The sequence below is a fragment of the Syngnathus scovelli genome, chromosome 15 (genome assembly GCF_024217435.2).
Source record: "Syngnathus scovelli strain Florida chromosome 15, RoL_Ssco_1.2, whole genome shotgun sequence".
In the NCBI taxonomy this organism is placed as follows: domain Eukaryota; kingdom Metazoa; phylum Chordata; class Actinopteri; order Syngnathiformes; family Syngnathidae; genus Syngnathus; species Syngnathus scovelli.
In genome coordinates this window covers 4,189,796-4,211,446 of record NC_090861.1, presented here as the reverse complement: position 1 = coordinate 4,211,446, position 21,651 = coordinate 4,189,796, and the positions used below count along the sequence as shown (strand labels likewise).

Here is a 21,651-nt window from a genome sequence, read left to right as displayed (position 1 = left end):
CAGAACTAGGACTGGGTCAAAGTCAGCCAGGAGCAGCAGTGAGGTTGACTGCATTTATCACAGATGATGGGGGGGGGGGGGTTGATGACAGGAACAAAAGACAAATATTTAGTGTAGTGACAACTAGAAAATAAATGTGAGGTAAAAATGAAAAAACTGTGTCTGCCTAAGCCAAAATATATTATTTTTTTTATAAAGCGCTTTCAAACCCCATTGTGAAAGTGCTATACAAATAAATATTATTTAGTATTTACATTGGTTGGGTGGAACTTTTGCCTCGTGGCAGAAAATCCACAATATTTACCCCATACATTTTGTTTCCGGAGGTGTATTACTGCTACACGCAATTTACAACCACATATTCATCATATTCCGCAGAGTGATTCAACACTTTAAAAGTAGTCTTGAGACCAGTAAGGACCAGTATATGGATAAATGCGGTGTTGGCAAAAAAAGAGGATGCAATGACAGGTGCATTAAAGTAAAGGACTCTTTAAAAGAGCTTATAGTAAAGCGTGAATTGTAAAGGCTGTTGTAATGCTAACAATGCCTGCTTACTATTGTTAGCATGCAGCTTTTCACATAATAAGTGTGAATTAGCATATTAGGTGTGGAGAGTATACAGGAACTAAAATAGCACACAACTTGATGCAAAAATCCCTATTGATGATAAAAAAAATCAATTAGTTTGACCTATTTTTGGAAAGCACACTAATGGAGGGCTTGGCAATAAAATAATCACTTAAAATGGTGAGTGATTTTTTTTATTTTACACAAAATGAGCTTCTTAAGTGAGAAAGAAGTTCAACTTTAAATTGAATACAAACAAAGAAATGATTAATACCAATGTCACAAAAGAAAACTCAATCTGCTCCAAATTAGCATATTTGAGTACAAAGGCTGCATCCATTAAATAGTATACGATATATAATCTCCATTATATTATTATATATTGTCATTAGGGATGGGCCATAACAATTTTAAAAAAAAATCAATTCAGTGATTATTAAGAATTTCTTCACTGGGTGGAATTGTTGGTTAATTGTTTCTGAGGTTGTGCGACTTTATTGCCAGATTTTTTGAAGTTTTGAATCCAACTAGAACTTGATCGCTCCCATCACCATAGGGCAAGTTCAGAAATGGGAATAGCCCTTAATAAATTAATTAAAGCACTCACTCAAAACTCATTTAAGTTAAATCCGAAAAGAAAGTGATGGAATTAGTACTCACTCTTGCCTAAGTGGCCAAGTCCACTAAAGAACATATTCGAGAAACAGCACAGCAGTAAAAGCAATAAGGAGTAGATTAAAAATTCAACATCCGAGTGGCCTGTGTTTTGCTTTTGGTTGCCAAACTGCCAGCAGGAATGAGACGTTAGCGCTTCCCGGGAATGGAGTCAACAAGGTTGTTATGCACAACTACAGTAATGCACACTAATTGGAAATCCGGAGAAAAGTATTCTCGGACGAACGAGCGGAGATGGAGATGAAGCAAAACGAATGGGAAGAAACAAGACGGACGGGGGTACCTACTGCTATACAGGGTGTCAATCCAGGAGAGTCGAGGCAGGCCACGGGCACTAAGGGGCTCCATCCTCCTTTTCTTTCGCTCTTCTCCGAGCCCTTGTCAGTCACTGGGCTATCCGCCCGTTTCGTCCGCCCTCTTTTAAGTTGCGGCCGTGCTGATCTTATCCTTGCGATAAAGCTTTCATCCCGGAGCAAGGAGGCTCAAAGAGGGATTGGGATGAAATGTCAAGCGACACCCTTTGGGGTCCAAGAGGCAGACGAGCAAGCGAGTCAAAGGAGTGTATGAGAGCGTGTGTGTGTGTGTGTGTGTGTGGAGCTCAGAGACAGTGTGCGAAAACAACAGGCTGGAAACGACCAAAGCTGACCGTTGCTAGGGGAAGGGAGAAGCACTGCCTCCCTCTCTCTCTCTCTCTCTCTCTATGGCTCGCTCGCTCTCGCTCACTTTCGCTCTGCGTCTCCAAGTCGAGAAGTGACGCATTAGAGTGCTTTTTCTCATTTGTACGAACAAGCAGGTTTGAGTTTCTATTTATGTTTTTCCTGGGTCTCAATGAACAGCTCCTTTTCATTCTTAAATTTTGGATATTTAGTTGAAACAAAAAAAAAAATGTCCTATATATTTATTCTGGTTAATATACACACATACTCAAGATGGAGGAGGAATAAACGTTAAATATATTTGGAAAAAATAAATTGGTCAATATAATTCCAGTCCAGTTCTGCTTTTGACAATAATGCGTATTACAAAGTCATCAATACTGCGGAAAACAGAAGCAGAAGTTCTGCCCATGTCACATTATGTTCTCTCTAAAAAAAAAAAAATAATAATAAATAAATAAAAAGTCACTTTGTGGAAGTAACAAACCTCTATCATTCAACCTTGAGGTTTAAAAAAAAATACAAAAAATTTGCATCCTAAACAGAGATGCAAATCCATACTGCTTTATGAACCTGAGTCGAACGAAAAAAAGTTGAATAAAAAAAAAAATAATGCTAATGTCGTTATCATCCCCTGACCAAACCCAACACTTCACTAGCAAATTCAGAACTCTATTTTGACAAACCCAGAAACACAATCAAAACACCTCACTTCAAACCCCTACCAGGTCCCACAAACAACCATCCTCCCCCATCGACCTCCTCTAAAAACTTCAATTAGGACACAAAGGCTGACATGAGGACCCCCTCCCTGGGCAGCCCCACCTCAACTAGCAGCGGGCCCCGAGCCTCGCTCTTTGTCTGCTCTCGTGAGCCAGCTGGAGAAAAAAAAACACACCGTGGTGTGTTAATGCATTTCTGCCGAGGCATTTTGGAATACATGTTTATGTATCATAATGGAGACCAAAAATAAATAAAAAATTAGCATTTCTTTTGGAAAATGCACTCGCACGCAGATTTATAAAAAGGGAAAAGTCATCCAAGCGTAAAACAGCAGAGAGGCACTTCATCAAAAATACATTTACCTACTGTACACATCCTTTGTTTTAAATCTGGGACAATAAATTCAATGCAACTGTCTGGCTGCAGATAAACTCAGGCTAGTTCTTTGTAGCACAATAAAAATAAAAAAAAAACGGAATAATATTTCATCCCATATAAAAAAGGTCAATTTTTCAGCATTTTCTCAAAGTTTGCAAACAGTTATCTAATCATACGACACTAATATAAAAAAATATGCCAACAAAGGCTTTTGATTACATCATCATCCTGTGAGTGTGAATACTAAACAAAGGGCATCAAGGGGCCTCATTGTTAGCTCAAGAAGGGTAACATTTAAATTACAGATTTTGAACCCCCCAGTTCTGAAAGCAAAAATTCCCTTAGGAAATTTGATTATTTACACACCCTTTTTTTATATATATCATCATCAATGATGCTCTAGTTTTGCATGCTTTAGGAATCAAACAGGTGATTTATTCAGGATTTTTTTTTTTTACACTAGTATCCATACAGTTTATGCGAGGATATAAATTGAACAAAATCAATTAAATTACATGTAAACCAGATTTTTTTTTACTAGTCCAAGTGTACAATGAGAATTTACTTTTCAATTAGAGACAATAAAAATGTTTGCCGGACAATTTATTAGCCAACTGTCATGTAGGCTACACAAAGATAATTGTGTGTGTGTAATTAGGCCACAAAACAGCGCACCAGCCAATCCGCCATCCTCCCACCTACATTTTCCCCGCACCCCACTACATTGACCCAAAGCGCATCCGACCCAATGCTTCCCTAATATTTCGACTCTTTCCCCCTCAGGGTAAAGGGGTCTCTGTTAATAGCACAAATTTTCCAGTCACCACCCCACATTTGCCCGAGTCTCCTCCACCTGCTCCTCTCATCTCCTCACTGGAATCCTAAGTGGGAGATGAGACTAAAATGTAAAAATGTCGCTTCCACGTAAGCTCTCCATCCCCCCGCTCGACTCTTCAAAGGTTTTTCAATGTAATTGACGTGGTTGAGAGACGATGGAGGTGCACACACGGGAAGAGGAGAGCAGTTTTTCTATGCACGGAAAAGCAAAGTACTGCAAATTGGTTATCTGACGACAGGTCAAAGCTTTATCAATATACCATCTGCCCTACCGGTATGCACTGAGGGCTTTGTGAGGAAGTGTAAACACTCCTTAGAGACGAGTAGATAGATCACCCGTATCCCTTTGTTTTAAAAAGTGGGAGGGATTTGGGCAGAAGTGGGCATACATTATTAAAAAGCACCAGTGTGATGAATGTCTACTTGTTAAATGAGAGTTCCTGCAATCATCTGGAGGGTTTTTATTGTCTGCTCCCAGCTTTTTTTTTTTTTTTTTAATATATGAAACAGTGCAAAAAAAGGCCCTTGGGATGATTTTGATGGCGACGGCGCAAATATGTCACTTGTCTTCCTTCTGTCTTCTCGTGGTTTTATCAGCATGGGATCGCACTAAGAGTCATTTATCTTACAATTACAATACCGACATTCCGGCTCCATGTGTGCATGGCAGACAAGATCCCGTTTCACCCCTGTTCGCCCAGACCAGGCCCCGAAGGCCCTCACTGAGTCACGCCAGCATAAACATTTTTGATCTATCGGGGTCAATGTAGAAATCATCTAAATCACGCTGTGATTTGCCGAGAAGCGGAAACACGTGTAGTGTTGATCAACTCCTGGTATTTATACAGTACCAGTATATCCGGCTTCCGCGTTGTGTTATAAAAAACACACTTGTGTAATATTAAAAAAAAGAAAAACAATGAAAACAAACTTGCTCATTGTCCATGCAGTGAAATACTGCCCTCTAGTGTCGAGTTTGCGTCAGCACATGTTTATAAAAACTGGCAAGTACAGTTTTCAAAGTCCAAAAAAAAGCAATCCATGCTGACATTAAGAGAAAATCAAATTTAGGAGACATCTTGCCCCCAAAGGAACTATTTCCATTCTTTGACAACAGTTACAGTAAGAAAAATAAACACTGTAGTTAGTAATCAGGTGATCTGCACAAGTGATTGACAAAATGACAGCCAGTTTATTTGAATGCGATTGGTGCGTGAAAAATTTGGATCCAAATTGGCCTACCAAGAACAGGTTTCCCTCTGTTTTATTGGCATCCTGCAGCATATTTAGCTCTAAAGATAGCATGTGGTTAGCCTGCATTGTCAGATTAGTACAGACTGTTCTTGTTTTGGTTCTGAATGTGGAGATCAGAATATTTTTTTTAATAAATGTAAAGGAGAGGAACGTCAAAAAATATTATTTCAATGTCCTGAGGTACATTTAATGTTATCTAGATGATACTAACAATACTGAGTAGCTAGTGTTTCAAAAAGGGATCCTACTGAAATTTAAAACTCACTAAGGGGTGGTCTCCTGTGACCGGACACCACAGAGGTTCTTTCTTTCCGTGTATAAATTGAAACGAAACTGACATGGGTTTGTTGAGAAGCACAAAGATGCTGTGGCTGTAGAAATGTCAAAGGAAAACACAACTCATGTCAGGGAGAAGATTTAGGCCAAGTCTCCTGACAGTAAGGTGATGATTCATAGAGCAAATAAAAGGATTTTCCTCACTGGTCTAGCCAAGGTTTGCGTCATCGAAATTCTAGATATCCCGACCAACCTGTGTGTTGAAGTCATATCCTCTATACTTAGTAATGTCTTAACTTGCGGTTAAGTTGAGGTGACAGACAAGGGTTTGGTTAGACAAGGAAGCGGCCGAAAGTGAATTAGTCAACTGACAAGAAAACAGGAAGACTCCCATTTCCACATCACACAGATTTTAAAACTGGATAAGTGCAACAGTGTGGTATATTATATTTTTCTCTTTAGAGGCTTTAATTCATCTGAAGGATGGAATTTTTTACAAATCGTGTTCACGTCCCACTATACTAATACCAACGCTTTAAGGAAAGGGCGGAACGTAAATAACATGAAACTCTGAACATAGCCAATTCCCCTTTCTCTTCTAGAGTGACTAATATCAGTGCCAAACTGATGAGCTCAGAGAGGAGTTGAGGTGATGTTATGAATCAGTCTTGAGTACTAAACAGCAAACACCCATTGCAATACGATTCGCAAGAACTACCTGGAATTCATTCATAAGACCTCAGTAAACTGGATTTAATTAATGCAGTGTAGTCAAAAATTATGAAATTTTAATTCTTCTATTTTAATTGTCATTGATGTATGTTTGTATAAAGGTCTACCTCATTAAAATACAGACTATATAAAATGTGTGTTGTCTTTTGGGAACGGATTAATGTCATTTCCATTCATTTCAATTGATAAGGATGATTTGGGTTGCACTGCATTCTTTTCAAAAACCGCCAATAAAAGCTGTTTATCATTGGCGATTGCTTGGAGAACAGCGCTAAAGCAATAATAATAAAACGTAGCCAAGCATTTGACACCTAAGATGCAAAGCAATGCTTTGTGCACTCAAACACCACCCTGCATCCATTTCCTTTGCAAGCAGTGATGCTGCACAAGTCCACAACTGTGCGTCACCACTGAGGCATCCTGTCTGCCTTCCTGCACAGCAACGGCAGAGAAATTAGCATTCAGAAGATTCACTCCCCGCCACACACACACACCTCTGATGGCTCTACTAGGAAAAGCATTTAAAAACAAGTTATACACAGGAAATGAGTCATATCTACTCGTAGAATACATTTTAGATCAATTTTTTTGTAGGACAATGAGCATCCTTGCACACATTTCTGTCATGGCATCAGGTGCTATGCATAAACTACTCTGTGATAAAGTCATCTTATTCTGTTCAGCATTTGATCATTAATACGAGGCGATTAATTTGATCATCGATTTGTTGTCATTAATCGTTTAGTTTTGACACCTCCAATTTTTTCCAAATATGATGCAAAGTTAACCATTTATTATTCTAGGCCATAAAACCAATACAAATTAATCAAAATAAAATGAACAAATCTCCATTTTTTTTCCTCACAAAAGCACAATTTTCCAATTCTTTATTTAAAATATTTAACTATTGAAAAACTAGTGAAAACTACACACAAAATACATTCAAAACTAATAGTCTGGGCTGCTATTTTTACATTTTCACAAAATGTTGCTCTCCCTGTTTCCCATTGCACTTATAGTCCAAGACGAGCCTGAACATGTCATGCTTGTGTGATAGAGGAGACGGCGAGTCAAGAAGAAATATGTGACATGCAATCTCGCTCTGCTCTCCACAAATGCTTTGTTGTCCAAGTCGTCTAAAATTTTAAATTCTATACAATCAAGCTGCTTAGGAAACTAGTCAGCGTGTCCCTAACTAAAAATCCAAACCAGTATAAGACACGGATGACTTGACGGATGATCGTGAACGAGAATCCCGCCCGGCATGAGCTCACTGTTGTTGCTCGGTGACCATGCGCCAGACATCTACTGTTGCTACGACAGCCAAGACACGTAAACCACCTCTGACTAGTCCTGCAACTTCCCACACATCTCATTGTCTTCAACCAAGGCTTTCTAATGATTAGTCTTGCTGTCGAGAGTACAGAATGGACCAATGTTCAGGTGGGCAATAAAATGAGATAGATTTTGCATCAAGTGCAAATTACTGCCATCTAAGTTTATGATCTAGAAATTCCCTTGACTGCTACAAAAAGGAAAAAACCGCAATGAAATCAGAATGACTACAGAATTCAACTAAAAATGAAAAAACTTCAAAACACAACCAAAAAAACCTCAGGGGAAAATAATTATTTAGGATACTAGCCTATAAATTCATTTGTGATCCTCAGATTTTCAAAAGTGTCACAATAGACACTGATCCTAAAAGTCTTCCTCAATTCTATTCATATACCTTTGCTAGTCAGCAGCACTTGACTCACGTCACATCTTGAGGAAGTAAAAGTGAGGCTGAACCTATTGTTCAACATTAATCGTCTTTGTTGTAAGAAACATTGCAATGTGTATCCACATTCAAAGATGCAATCGTATTCGCCAAATATAACCCACTTTTGATATAAAGGATGACAAGCGGTCTAAGCTGTCTATTTTCTTCAAACAGATTTTCAACACATTTCAAATGTTAAGAGAATTATGTAAATGTATATTTTTAAAATATATATTTATATACATTTTTATACATATATACAGTAATCCCTCGTTTATCGTGGATAATTGGTTCCAAAGACCACCCGCGATAAGTGAAATCCGCTAAGTACGGTCACCAACAAGAAGTACTGGGCAGGCTAACGAGTTAGCGTAAAGATGCTAATTCACGATCGTGCTAACACGTGAAAACGGACTTCTAAAGGAATGTAAACAAACATTTGGAGCAATACTAAATTGTCCTAAAGGTTAGACACATGTTCTGTCAATTTATAAGTTTTATTTTGACTTTTAAATGTTTTTTTAATTTGAAAAAAAAAAATCCGCGATGTAGTGAAGCCGCGATAAACGAAACGTGAAGTAGCGAGGGATCACTGTATATCTTTTTTAATGATTCAAAAACATTTAGTTCTTGTGCAAGAAATATAATTTACTTTTTAAGTTTAGTGTTATCATTGGGCATTGGTACAAACTGCCTATTTATGCTTAACTGTCAACTAGTTGACAGTTTAGTTATGTTTCTTTTGTCACTGTGAAGAAGAACAATTAAAGGATGACTAGTCAATACACTTGTCAAATAACTACCTGCAGAAGAGGAGTCTTCATGCTCTGAACTGAGGTAGCCATCACTCCTCCGGTCTGGTGTGCTGCAGCCTGAACCACGTCCAATGTGCAGGAAAGGCGGCGACATCCGACTGTCATCCCCGGAGTCAAAGTCTCGACTCAGACGGAAAGGCCGCAGAGTGTCCGGGTGACGGATGCTGCTCGGCTTCTGCTTGTCTCTACTCCCTGACTTTGGTACTAACAGATTATTCCTGACAAAATTCTCATTCAGCTCCAAATGTTCATATTCTTTGTCACTGTTGTCATCATTATTCTTCGTTTGTGAGACGCCGGGAGGGTTCAGTCTCGGATTACTCGGTTTACGAGGGGGGACAGGGATGGGGACGGGCTTGCCTGTCTTGCCGCTGAATTTGCTCCGCTCCCGGCTGAACGAATTACTCGTCGCGGTACCCGACTGGAGTGTCCCACTCCCCACATCAGACACTTTGGACCTTTTTCCATCGCATCCCTTGCTCCGTGTTTGAGATGTATTAAAGTTCTTCGGTGTCCCGAATGTATCGGCGTTAAAGTTGACGTCTTTGCCGTGACAACTTTCCGCGTCGTTCTTCTGTCGCGCCATGGTGGTCTGCAGGTAGATCACCTTGAATTTCTCCTCGGACAGAGCCTTCTGAAGCCGCTTCAAGTTGGCTTTCGAAGCTTCCAGCTGCGACTCGATGTCATCAATTGTATTTAAATTCATTTGTGGGACTTCGCCGTCCGGGAATTCGTTCCGCCAATGTTTAGCAAATTCTTCTTGCTCCCACATCTTGTCGTTCACGCCCGGGCAGAGGCAGTCTCGCTGTGTAAAATGTTGCAGCACTCGCGGTCCTCTTACCTCACGTCTTTTTTTTTTCTTTCTCACTTGAAAGTCCGTCTTAATCAAACTAACCACTTTACGACCATCTTTAAAACCCCTTCAAAAAAAAAAAAATTACAGACGAAGTTGTGCACCTTGTGTGAGGATGTAGTTTTATAGCACAGGCGAAAAGTTTCAACACTTCCTGTATGGGCGGCTGTGTTGCCTTCAAGTGCATTTGGTAAATGTCTTTGAGGTATACGCCAGCAGGTGCATTTGTGGATACTACGTCTTTTAAACCATGGAATATTTTTTACTTTCTAATGCATGGCCAAGATTAACTCTTAAGGTAACGGCTGGCTTTGCAAAGATGTGAATATTTCTATTAAAATATTAATATTAAAATAAAGAGCAATACAGACCAATGCTGATACAGGTACGTTAATTGCCCCTTTAGTTTGTAAACAAAGTGATGTCACTTTAGGGGCGTGGCTTAGCTGGATGCAAAAAGTAGAGCTTTGCAGATCAATAATGTCGGTATCGGTATTGGATTGATTCCAAACAGCCAGCATTTATTTCTATTTCTCATTGGTTCCTTTTTAGTGAATGTTTCTATACAGACATGTGCTTCACAACACAGTGATTTTCAAATAAATATATTTACAATGATGGGTGTTTTAGTAAATAATGTTGCACTGGTTATCTTATTTAACAAATCAAAACAAGGTAGAAGGTTTATCACCACTTTGAATATTGCAACTGCGTTAAGAACTCACCAAGAAACTTTAATTTACATGCATGTTATTTTTTTTAACCTAAAAATACTTTGTATCAATATCGTTGATACTGGCACTAGTATTTACTTGGTATCGATGGATATCTCAGGTATCAGTTCTAGAAAAAGATCCAGCACACTCGCTTAAAAACGCTGCTTAGCTTCTTCCAAGAGTGAGAAAAATTGTCATTTGAGTGACGATGTGAGTAAACTCAGGCTCCACAATTGTAAATGTTAAAATATAACAACTTGAGGTTCTTTTTTTTCCCCACTTCAGCATCAATCAATGTTGGCCACTGGATGGGTCGCTGGGCGGAACAGGCTGAGAAAGGGTCTACTGAGTACCCTATTCAGAGTGGCGAGGAAGTTGTTGGAGCTCAGGGACACACCACTGCTGATCAGTTGGATTTGGACCTTGAGATGCCTGAAAACGGCATCGTCAAAGCCTGGATTGTCGACCAGAAACGGCATTTGAGAAGAGTCAAACTCCTTGGACAGTTCTCTTGCCACTGCCTGGATCACGGCGTCGTATGTGTCCATGTCAGCTAGGGCGGCGGCCATTTTGGGGCTTATCTCATCCACCGCCCTTTCCGAGAGACGCTTGATGACGGGTAAAATAGTCGTAATCTTGGTACACGATCTGCTCCTCCACGACAGGCGCATGACTAAGGCGATGATCAAAGCGCTCACCATACTCTTCACGTGCGCCTGATGCAGACTACTGGTGGGTGATGGCAACTCCACCACCGGGCTTGCGGTCACGCTGGTGGACGGCGGCACCGCCATTACCGGGCTAGTCGTGAATGTATCAGTTACCGACGACGGCGCGACCGCCTCCGAGCTGTACTCGTCCTGCCGGACGGCGGGCCCCGCTTTGGATTCACTCAGGTCGGAGATGAATGTGTCGATTTCGTTGAGGGCTCCCGACAGCTCTACGCGGCTCTTGGCGTTGACACGCAGGACCTTGATCCACAGGTTCAGCTGTTGCATGTACTTCTTGATGGTGTCGTCCGTGATGGTGTAGAGGACGTTGCGGTGGGCCGACAGGGAGCCGTCCTCCTGCTGGGCCAGCAGATGCTCGAAAACTGTGTCGGTCAACTGCCGCCGCTCTTCCTCACTGCAGGGCTCCAGCTCCCAGTCCATCAGGTTGGAGGTCAAGGCGTCGAACCTTCTCCTCAGCTCATCCTCGGACAGAGGCTGCGACATCCGCCGGGACATCCGGGAGCTCCTGGTCCCGCTCGCACGCTGGCGGGAAGACTGCCCAGACCGTCGTGACGGAAGGCTGACAACGAAGGGCGGCTGAGTCTTTTGAAACATGCTCTTGAGACCCGCCATCATCTTCTGGAAGCGGGACCGTCCAACCGTGTTGAAAGAACTCCTGACGGCCAAATCATTGGTAGAGGATTTGGGGCATGATGAGAAGAACCGCTTGACCTTCGCCAATATGGCGGTCATGTCGATGCAGGGTTTGGCATACCCCTTGGTCGGCTCGCGCTCGTTGCGTTGTTGCATCTGGATCATAGTCTGGATGATGTCCTCAGCGGTGGTTTTAGCATCTATGGAGCGCTGTAGCAATTCAGCGTCGGGCACCTCACGCCCCTCCTTGGCCCACTTGAGAAGGATGGCCGCCACGGAGTGGGTAGCGGCGTCCACATCCACGGGCGTCAGGCCGCTCATCCTGTAGAAGCGTTGCGTCATCTGGCTCAAATAAGACAAACATTTGTGAGCGTGGCTAACCATCTCATAGAGCGCGTTGACGCTGGACATGGTCGCGTTGACGTAAAGCAGCTGTTCCGCTTGACCCTCTCTGCTACTGAGGGCCGAACTCAAAACCGAGTTCATCCTGACGTTGGCTTCCTTCTCGATGAGAGACGTGAAACGTTTGGCTCCTGCGAACTCAGCCTCAGGAACGTCGGCGGCCGCGGCAAAGGTAGTCATGATGCTGTTGCCCAATTGCGGCGTGCACCTCTCGATTGCGCTAGTCATCTCATCGGGGGACGCCCGCCCCTCCAGGTGCTCCACCAGGACGGGCACCACCAACTGCAGGACCTCAGTGGCCACCGTCTGCACGATCTCGCCGCACATGTCGGCCAAGATCATGTCAATGGCGGGGTCACGGACGCCCGCCGCTAGCAGCGCCCAGTGAGCGGGCGTGATCTTCAAGAAGTGCTTCTCTGTCAGGGACAGAAGAGTCTGACTGGAAATGTAACTGGTTTCGTTATCCATCTTGATCCACGCAAAAAATACTCCCTCACTATGTCCATCAAAACATTCCCTCTGATTGATTCTCATACACCGATGGGGCCTTAAAGCACGATGTCATGCTTGATGTAAATGTGACGTCGCTCATTCGGGCCTGATGTCATGTTTAATACAAACGTGTCTTTGAATGGAGACACATGTGACAAGAGTCACTCTGTCATTGACGGGAATGAAGTCGACGTTTATGACTTGATTTTCTTGTCTTCTATTTTCTATCCGTACCGTTGCTCGACCAACAGTCATAGTGTTACAAAGGAAAGAACCAGGTTCTGATCAGAACCAGGAAAATCCCAACATTTGAAAATGTCTACTAACAAAAAAACATTTTGTTTGAGATCCTGATTTCAATTGCAATTGTAACTTTCTCAAAAGATGCACGATGCAGCCAGTTAAATTTGTTCTTTGTGAGGTCCCCATTATGCCATGCATTGAAAAACATGCAACCCAACAGGCAAGATGGCTGCCTTCTGGCTTCACCTGGGAGAGGTCACTCTGGGTCCCCCGGGGGGTGATGATGGTCTGGAGGAAGTCCAGCTGCCTATAAAGCTTGTCTTCTCTTTTTGGCTGGAAGACGGCGTAGCTGTCACATTTTACTTTCACAACAATGGGTGCAAACTTAACACAGGAAGGCCAAAGCAGGAAGCGAGCCCTGCACCTAAGAACTGTTGCTAACCAGTTCTTCACCATGCCCCCCCCAAAAAATTAAAAAAAAAAAAATCAAGCCATGACTGAGCAGCATCGCATGCACTATGGCACGATAAACTAGAAAATGAACAGTCACGAGTTGTTCAAGCTGTGTCCAATTGAATTTGTGGTAGTGTATCGCCCCCTTGCGGTTGCTAGTTATATACACTCAACATAAAATGCACGACATGAAGACGACAGCGTCAATATTTTATATTTATTTTATGGACTGTTTCCACAGGATTGAAAGGACAGCCAACTTTGCTTATCATAAAAACGGTGGTAACACGTATAATCATGAAACATTATAATGATGAGTGACAATAAGACCACAGGGATAGCCTTGATAAGCACATATAAACATGGAAAAACAATACACAACTGCCACACAGCACTTTATACAGCACGAGAATATCAAAATAGACATATATCACTTTTTTCATCGTGTAGACAGGGAAGGAGAATATACTATTATTAAAATATCTTGTTATCCAATACATAAACACTTCAATTTAGCAGTGCAATTAAGTTTTTTTTTTTTAAGGCAACAATAGGAGAGCACCACAGGAGTTACTGGCAGGTAGTTTAAAAGGCCACAAATAACCTCCTAGGATGTTACAAATATATTCACTAGGAAGACAAATCACTACAGTTTGGGGTCAAAGGTTGCAAGGTTATGATTCTTAATTAGATTCCTGAGTGTAAAAAAGGAAATATACAGCAGCTAATCACAAAGCAGAAACTAATCAGGTCTTTAATAATTAAGATCCAGATTTAATCTCATAAAAAGGGATTTAATTTTTAAATAACAATCGTATCATAAATAACCACAATATATTTCTAATTTGTCAGATTAAAATCTTTGCCTTGTAAAGATTACAAATATTCTTTGCATAGTTAACTGATTTTTGTCAGTAAGTGCACAAAAAATAAAACCACTGGAATCTATTATGAGAGGAAAAAAAAGTGCAAAAAATATATACAAATTGTTGAGGTGGCCCAAACGCTCACTTAAAATCGACATTTTTTTATTTTATACTTTTCTGATGGCGCTTGCCACGAGAGTTTCACGTCGAGTGGTAACAAATGCCTGTTGTTTTTCATAATAGGCCGCCTCATTAATAAACGTGGGATAAACGGTTCCGGTTCCTTGGTAGGGAATAGTCTTCCCATCAAAAGTTTGGAACATTGGGTCACCTGGGTTCAGAGGCTCCCAGTCGCAGTCCTGCAACAAAAACAATCACAGCAAAGGGGGGGCGTGTTGCGCAATGTAACAAACTGCTTTCACAACAAACACTGCAAGTTCTCATGTCCTATTGCGTAAGACTTTTTTTTTTTTCACCTGTAGATTGGGGTGGACCATGGCAATAATGTTTCCGTTGGCATCTCTGGGGTAGTCAACTCTCTCCGAAACTCGGAAAACCTCCACTGTGCAAGACGGGAATTCCATGCCTGACGACACACGGCAAAGCACATTCCGAACATGTTCAGAGCTTTTGTGTTCACTTGATCCAAACTGAATCATAAATGAGGCGTCGCCGCTTTATGTTGTTGCATTAAAGTCTGATTTTGTTTTTTTTTTCCCTTCATGCAGCCCACTTTGGGTTCATCGCCAACTCCGGAGACAGATTACCACACCATTGGCTCTCAACAATTAAGAAACAGACTGACACTTGGCACATGTCGGCCTTGTTTACGAAAAAGAGCTGGGAAACGGTGTCCTCGCTGCACGGGAACGCTCCACGTGCTAGTTGGAGGTCCCAGTGCAAGTTCGCATGACTTGTCATCATTCATTGTGCGTCTTGTTAGGCTATGGCCAAAAATAGACTGCGACTGCATAACACTTTATGAACAGCAAACTTCGCAAAATTTGCACGAGAAACATGTCTTACCTTCGTTAAACAAAGCGATGAAGTCCAACGCGTGTTTCAGTATGACCCTCATCGCTTCAAATATGTTACTCCTCAAAACCCCTTGAGGCTGAGGACCCACTTCCAAGCCTGAAACAACAACAACAATAAATAATAATAATAATAAATGCTTGTATTTCAGAGACTCACCGACGGGATGTTTAGCTATGGAGCGGGAAGTGGAATATTTCAGAAGCGGGTGTTCATTCAATAGAACCAGACAACTGGCAGGAGCCATGGCTTTCTGCAACACAACAAAAAAATAAGTTTTTATAATTAAGAAAAAATAAACTGTGATTCAGGATGAATTAATTAATATTATTGTTACAAAACGGGGAAATGTCGCCCTCTGGCGGACACGCCGTTGTAAATGAATGGGTTTTCGCACTTAGTGCATTTTCGGCTAGGAGTGTGAGGCCCGGTCCTATTCTATGGAGGTCCGAACCATACAAGTGTTACAAGCTGTTAGTATTTTTAAATTTAATTTGTGAAATCTGTTATTATACACATATGGAGAAGAAAAATGGCTGTGTTTACTTTTCAGTTAGTGCTTAACTAATGTCATGTGGAGTCAAGTAATGACTAAATGACCCTGTTGAGTTTGTTCAACACATATAGGAGAAGTGAAACCGCTAAGGTTTTTTGTTTTTTTTCTCCAAACTTTGAGCTAGTAACACATTACCTCTTGAGCACATTGAAGAATGATGAAGCTGAGCAAAGTGAAGTCCAGGCTCCACTTTAAAATATATATATATATATCCACCAACGGATAATAAGTAAGCGCATACCTTGATGTAGTTCATCATCTGCAGATTGAAGTGGTCTTTGGAGTTCTCCAGAATAAGCGTGCAGCCCATGTTGGACGTGGTGTTGTGGAGGTCAAAGATGACATCATAGGCCTCTGGACTTCCTTTCGGTCCAAATAGTCTGTTGATCTCCTGAGCTCTCTGCACCTCGTAGGGCAAGTCTTTGCCCCCTGAAGCACTGAAATACAAATATTTAGGTAGTATTTACATTTGGTTAGTTACGCTACTGTTTATTTTGTCTCTAAAGCGTTTCAAAATGACACCACGTCTAGGAGGTTCTCTAACTTACTGTACCTCTCGTGCACATATTGTCTGCATTTTGTGTCCCTATTTTCAGCGACCATCTGCTATTGTCCTGGACACCCGTGCATGGGCACACAAGCATAGTAGGCTGTTGATGAGCCGTGAAAGCGCATAGACGGAAACTAATATTGAGGTTCTATTTTTGTTTCAGATCATTGAATCTTGGGCTGTTTTTAGAAAAATATTAAGCTTAGGTTACGTTCAAGAGAAACACCAAAGTGTTTTGAAGCTGGTGAAGATATTTAAAGATTAAAGTGAGTGAGCTGGAGCACATCCCGGTGCACAAGATATTATATTATTATAATTATATTATATATCATATTATTATATTATATATAAAGAAAATTAAACAAATGCAAACAAAAAATTTAAAAAAACATAATCCGAACCTCCGGTGCACAAGATATTATATTATTATAATTATATTATATTATTATATTATATATAAAGAAAATTAAACAAATGCAAACAAAAAAAAAACTAAAAAACATAACAATCTGAACCTACAATTTACATTTCCAAAATGTCATGGAGGTGCATCCATCCATCTTTTAAATATCACACACAAAACAATTTAAACTCATTGATATTTTAGGAAATACAAGGACATATGAATTCCAAGCTATTCCAACATCGAACTTTAGAACTGCAAGGCACAAGTTAACCATTAGTCCAGCATGCTTCTCCACTCTTGATGAATCCTGTGGAAGAGAGGATGAGAAAGCACTTTTCTTGGGAATGGAAGAATAGCACGACTAAGTCTACTTGGGGAAGTCATTACGTGATAATGCTTTGGGGAGACCTCGAGGGAGATGTTGTGATGTTGTTACCCAACCACATTAGGATGCGCTTGCGTGCTCTGCTCGAGTGCCAGCCAGGCTTTTGCATAAGACCTCATCCATAAATGGACATCGGGCTAAGGGGGGGATTAATGGAGGGGCGGTCTTGAATGATTTGAAGCTTGGTCACGTTTCGCTCACGTTTTGCCAGTCTGCTGAGGACACCAAGGGGGGCGGGCCTCTCTGTCTCGCTCTCTCCGATCAGTCTTGGATTTTATTGATGCTGGCACAAGTAAACATTACGTAGCACGATAATGCTGAGCTATCAGATTTCCTTAATGGAGATTCTGATCAAAGTCCATGTTATTTATGACGTCATTCCATTTGGTCGTGTAAACATCATTTGCATAAATACATAAACGAGCGCCAGACGTTTTTTTTTTTTTTTACCTGAGGTTTTCCGGAGTAAAAGCTCGGTTCAGATCCGTGTCCACGTATCGAGCACATTTCTCCACAGCTCTCGGGTTGGTAATAAAAGGTTTAGTGTGGACGGTCTTCCTCTGGATCTCGGCGCTGTTCTTCATCCACAGGTTAACGAGCGTCACGCCGGACATCTCGTTCCCGTGAGTCCCCCCGAAGATAGCTACTCTCCGGGCCTCGTTGAAACGCGCGCTGCCGTTGAAGGAGGAAGACATTGCTGGACAAGTTGGGAGAAGAAGTGGGTGTCCTCCGAGAGCTCGGGACAAAAATAAAAAGTTTCCAACCGGAACTTGGCACTTTGCTTCGTTTTTTGTTTTTTTTCTCAAATGCTGGCTGTGGTTCTGCGCTTGCGTATAGTGGCCGCCCGTTGAACGGAATCAGCCGCTATGAACGACATATTATCTACCTGCTGGTAACACGTTGCTATCCCCGATGAAAGGTGAACTTTAGTAAAGGAGACAATACCAGGGATATATTTCCGGGGAAGTCGTTTCAAAATAAAGTCTTTGTAAAGCCCAGGGTTAACAATAGAATGCTACTTCCTGTGATGAATTTCAAATTAAAGTGACTACGATTATATAGATTACATAAAGGAGAATGATTTGTGAATATGATTTATTCATTTAATAGAATACATTATTCAAAAATCAATAAAAAGCCTTGTTTTCCCCTGTGGTGTGGCCAACTGTGGATATAAAAAGTCTACACACCCCTGTTGAAATGATGGGTTTTGGGGGTGTAAAAAATGAGACCAAGATAAATAATTTAAAAATGTCCAATGTGATAAGAGACAAACAAACGCACACCCCCAGGCACATCTACAAATTTGTGATAGTGTGTAGTATATATTCACCGTGGAATTTGTTCACCATGAAGGTTCCAATAAGACCATCTTATTGGTAAACGGCATCGAATCTATGCCTGTCAAAATAATCCATATTGAAAATAAATAAATAGATAAACCTCTTATTAGTTATAGATCTGGTGTGCGAGTGTCCTTTTTTTGTGTTTGTTTTTCTTGATACTGTCTAAAGAAGGCTTTTCCGTAGAACTTTCAGCATAGTGAGATTGATTAAGCGATGAATTGAGATCCTGGGATTCTTCATTCTCAAAAGATAGAGTCTCCTCTGTCTCCCAATGATCATGATGCTTCTTTTTCTTCTTCTTTTTTTTCACCTTGGTCTCATGAGGGTTCAAAAACACAGAATCAACTCCCCTTTCCAGTCTGTCCTCATTGGTCGCCACTTGACTGTCATGTTGTCTCTTTTGACCTTCCGGGACCACCTTAACCTTTTCACGGAAATTATTATAGGATGAATTACCTGACGCGTCTTCCGCCCCCTTGTGGCCGATCAGCTTCTTTTTCTTGTGCTTTTTGTGCAATTTTGCCTCAGAAGCACTGCTTTCCTCCACATCAGCAAGAAGGAAGGAAGAGGTCCTATTGTTTTGATTCTCCACTTCAGACATAGACTCATTGACTTCTGGGAATGTTCTGCTTAATTTTTTCTTCTTCTTTTTTTTCACTTTGGCATCATGAGGTTCCAAAAACACAGAATCAACTGCCCTTTCTGGTCTGTCCTCATTGATCGCCACTTGACTGTCATGTTGTCTCTTTTGACCTTTCGGGACCACCTTAACCTTTTCAGGCAAATTATAATGGGATGAATCGCCTGACGCGTCTTCCGCCCCCTTGTGGTCGATATGCTTCCTTTTCTTGTGCTTTTTGTGCAATTCTGCCTCAAAAGCACTGCTTTCCTCCACATCAGCAAGACGGAAGGAAGAGGTCCTATTGTTTTGATTCTCCACTTCAGACATAGACTCTTCTAGGAATGTTCTGCTTAATTTTTTCTTCTTCTTTTTTTTACTAACCAGTTGCACATCTTTGTCTTCTGTTGTGTCAGCAACATTCTTTTCTGTACTTCCATTTAAAGGTGCAGTACAATTGGATGATTTCTCATTCATGCCTAAACTCCCCGGCTCCTGATGTGATCTCTTTTTTTTCTTCTTTTTCCTCCGCCTCTCATCTCTTAAAGGTTCACTGACTACGTCGGAGAACTCTTCAACCTCAGGTTCATCCCGACTGAGGGAACACACGGCGTTGTCTTTTACACCGAGGTCACGCTCCAGTTCAATTTCCTGTCTGGTATTTTTTTCCCTTCCTCCTGAGGCGACGCCGTGACCTTTTGATCTTTTATCTTTTTTTCTCGGAGTGCTCGTAACATATGAAAAGTTGTCCGTTCTGTTTTTATGAAGATCAAGCGGTGCCTGTGCATTGATAACTGTGGTTTCCATGGTTACGGTTATGTCAGCATCCTCACCCTCTCTGGACTGCCAGTCACTTTCTTCTTCAGATGCTATGTGCTCTTTGAATGGCACACGTTTGCTTCTCGTTTCCAAATCAGCAAGTTTTTCTTGGAATAGAGTCCTCCTGCTTCTTGGTATTTTTCTTCGCGCTTTGTTATTTCCCGGCACAGCGGGATCATTACAAGTTGAAGCGGAATGTGTTTCATCGGTTTTGTCTTTCGCTGAAAGCATATTTGATGTGGGGACCTTATTTGGTATTTGATCTATTTTCTCCCTTTCGTGAATAACAACTCCTTCCTCCTGTGGTGGTGTGTACCAGGGTTGGGGCATCTTTGCTTTGGATTTTGCCAGGAAAAGATTTTTCGCCTGTAACATAACACACACTCATAAAAAAATAAAATAAATTTTCAGGTCTTTCTTGTAATTCCTCATCATGATTTAAACACGATTTACATTCAGAAGATTTCCTTTTATCAATATGAGTGACAGTTTTCCTACCACCACTTTGAGGTCCTCGTCACCAGATTTGTCTTCATCTCTGCAAGAGCACACATATTTTGGGAATTATACCTAACAAAAATGTATGAATAACTTCAATGATGACTAAATGAAATAATGTTAAGAAACTCACTCTGTCAGTGGTGATATGTCCTCATTATCTTGGTCAATTGTTGGTAGACCTTCATACAAATCCTCAACTCCCTGCCACAACTCGACACATTTAAAGAAGCCCCCCATCGCATAATTCTGAAAAATAACAATTTCAAATAATTAAATGAGCATAAAAGTTGCAGAATATTAAAATACCAGGACCCTGAATGTTGGCTCACATGAAATTTTTGATTCTGTTTGGTGGTTAAACGAGTGCATCTGCGCTTCCATTTCCTTTCCGTGAGAAAAGGGAAGTTGTATTTTGGTAGATATATCTTTCTTTTCTTTTTGGGTTTCCTGCTCGTCTCACGGTCATCATCGTCACTGGGAGTGGAAGAAGAGTCCCCACGAGTATCCTTGAAAGGGTGTCGTGATGATTTCCGGCGTCTGACTTTTCTCACAGGCTGAGGCGCAGGCAACTGTGTAATAAATAAGCTGTCTCCTGAATCACTGCAAAGAAGCAATCACATATTAACAGTGTTGTGTATTCATGGTGAGGTCAGGGTCACAAATGCAATGCAGAGTTCTTTAGTGAAGTGAGATGCATGATACTTTTCAAAAAGCACTACACTACTGTAAATACTTTTTGTTCTGGCTGCATGGCATTTTAAATTTCCAATGCAATCACTATAGCTTGATAAACACAATACCTTTCGACTTGTGGATTTTGGTTACTCGGTCCCGCCGAACACTCGATGTACTGCGATACTTTTCTCACATAATCCGGAGGGGATCTTTCCAGGACGATGTGGCTTCCTGAAATCACTTCAGCAAAATCCTCAGCCTGAGCCAAACCAACATAATTGTTTGTTTCTGACATTTTAGGGCTTTTGTCCTGAAACTAATTTAAGCAAGGAACAAGCACGAACTCCAGGATGATCATAAAACCGGGTATTCATATAATGCTATCATTTTGTTTATTTTATAAAACGACGGACTAACGGTAAACAACAAGCACACTTGCCATAGTTTCACATGTGCTTCCGGAAAAACCGGAAGTTGTTTGAGCATCATCACGTGGTTTCCGCAATGGTTATCAAAGACTAAACAAGTCAAGATGAGTCACTCATGCGCTCACGCTAGGTGGATTTTTATCTACGTAAGCCACATAACAGACTTGAAGTCCCATACGGCTTATACAGGAAAAAAAATGATTTTGGATTGTATAAAACGATGGTAGTAATACTAGCCATGGACGAAATACGGATAGTATA

General features: G+C 41.2%; 3 protein-coding genes across 6 annotated transcripts in view; all 3 read right to left on the bottom strand.

Moving 5' to 3' along the window:
• abr (ABR activator of RhoGEF and GTPase) overlaps positions 1 to 9,690 on the bottom strand; it is a 45,611-nt gene extending 35,921 nt beyond the window's left edge. For 2 of the 4 annotated variants that reach the window (XM_049743502.2, XM_049743503.2), the window contains exon 1: positions 8,670 to 9,690. In XM_049743502.2, the coding sequence (XP_049599459.1) occupies positions 8,670 to 9,453 (784 nt within the window). In that variant the 5' untranslated portion in view covers positions 9,454 to 9,690. Of the gene's footprint in view, positions 1 to 1,532; positions 1,868 to 8,669 lie in introns of those variants that run through there. The other 2 variants (XM_049743505.2, XM_049743507.2) reach the window with 1 other exon arrangement.
• A 3,717-nt stretch (positions 9,691 to 13,407) lies between these two features.
• aspa (aspartoacylase) lies at positions 13,408 to 17,932 on the bottom strand. Its single transcript, XM_049743696.2, has 6 exons — positions 17,453 to 17,932; positions 15,903 to 16,098; positions 15,265 to 15,358; positions 15,097 to 15,204; positions 14,547 to 14,656; positions 13,408 to 14,429 (listed from the first exon to the last, which is right to left on the bottom strand). The coding sequence occupies exons 1-6, from the start codon at positions 17,695 to 17,697 to the stop codon at positions 14,238 to 14,240; spliced, it is 945 nt and encodes a 314-aa protein (XP_049599653.1). The 5' UTR covers positions 17,698 to 17,932; the 3' UTR covers positions 13,408 to 14,237.
• A 151-nt stretch (positions 17,933 to 18,083) lies between these two features.
• On the bottom strand, positions 18,084 to 21,569 carry LOC125982647 (cylicin-1). The gene is made up of 5 exons (XM_049743525.2): positions 21,088 to 21,569; positions 20,617 to 20,887; positions 20,418 to 20,533; positions 20,285 to 20,324; positions 18,084 to 20,152 (listed from the first exon to the last, which is right to left on the bottom strand). Exons 1-5 carry the CDS (start codon positions 21,255 to 21,257, stop codon positions 18,452 to 18,454), a joined length of 2,298 nt encoding a protein of 765 aa, XP_049599482.1. The 5' UTR covers positions 21,258 to 21,569; the 3' UTR covers positions 18,084 to 18,451.
• Between the last annotated feature and the right edge of the window lie 82 nt (positions 21,570 to 21,651).

Coding starts and splice junctions, on each gene's coding strand:
- aspa (XM_049743696.2), bottom strand. CDS start 17,697: ATGTCTTCCTCCTTCAACGGCAGCGCGCGTTTCAACGAGGCCCGGAGA. Junction 15,359..15,902: donor AGATGATGAACTACATCAAG/GTATGCGCTTAC, acceptor GTTGTGTTGCAG/AAAGCCATGGCTCCTGCCAG. Junction 15,205..15,264: donor CATAGCTAAACATCCCGTCG/GTGAGTCTCTGA, acceptor TTGTTGTTTCAG/GCTTGGAAGTGGGTCCTCAG.
- LOC125982647 (XM_049743525.2), bottom strand. CDS start 21,257: ATGTCAGAAACAAACAATTATGTTGGTTTGGCTCAGGCTGAGGATTTT. Junction 20,888..21,087: donor CAAAATCCACAAGTCGAAAG/GTATTGTGTTTA, acceptor GCTTCTTTGCAG/TGATTCAGGAGACAGCTTAT. Junction 20,325..20,417: donor GACATATCACCACTGACAGA/GTGAGTTTCTTA, acceptor GTGCTCTTGCAG/AGATGAAGACAAATCTGGTG.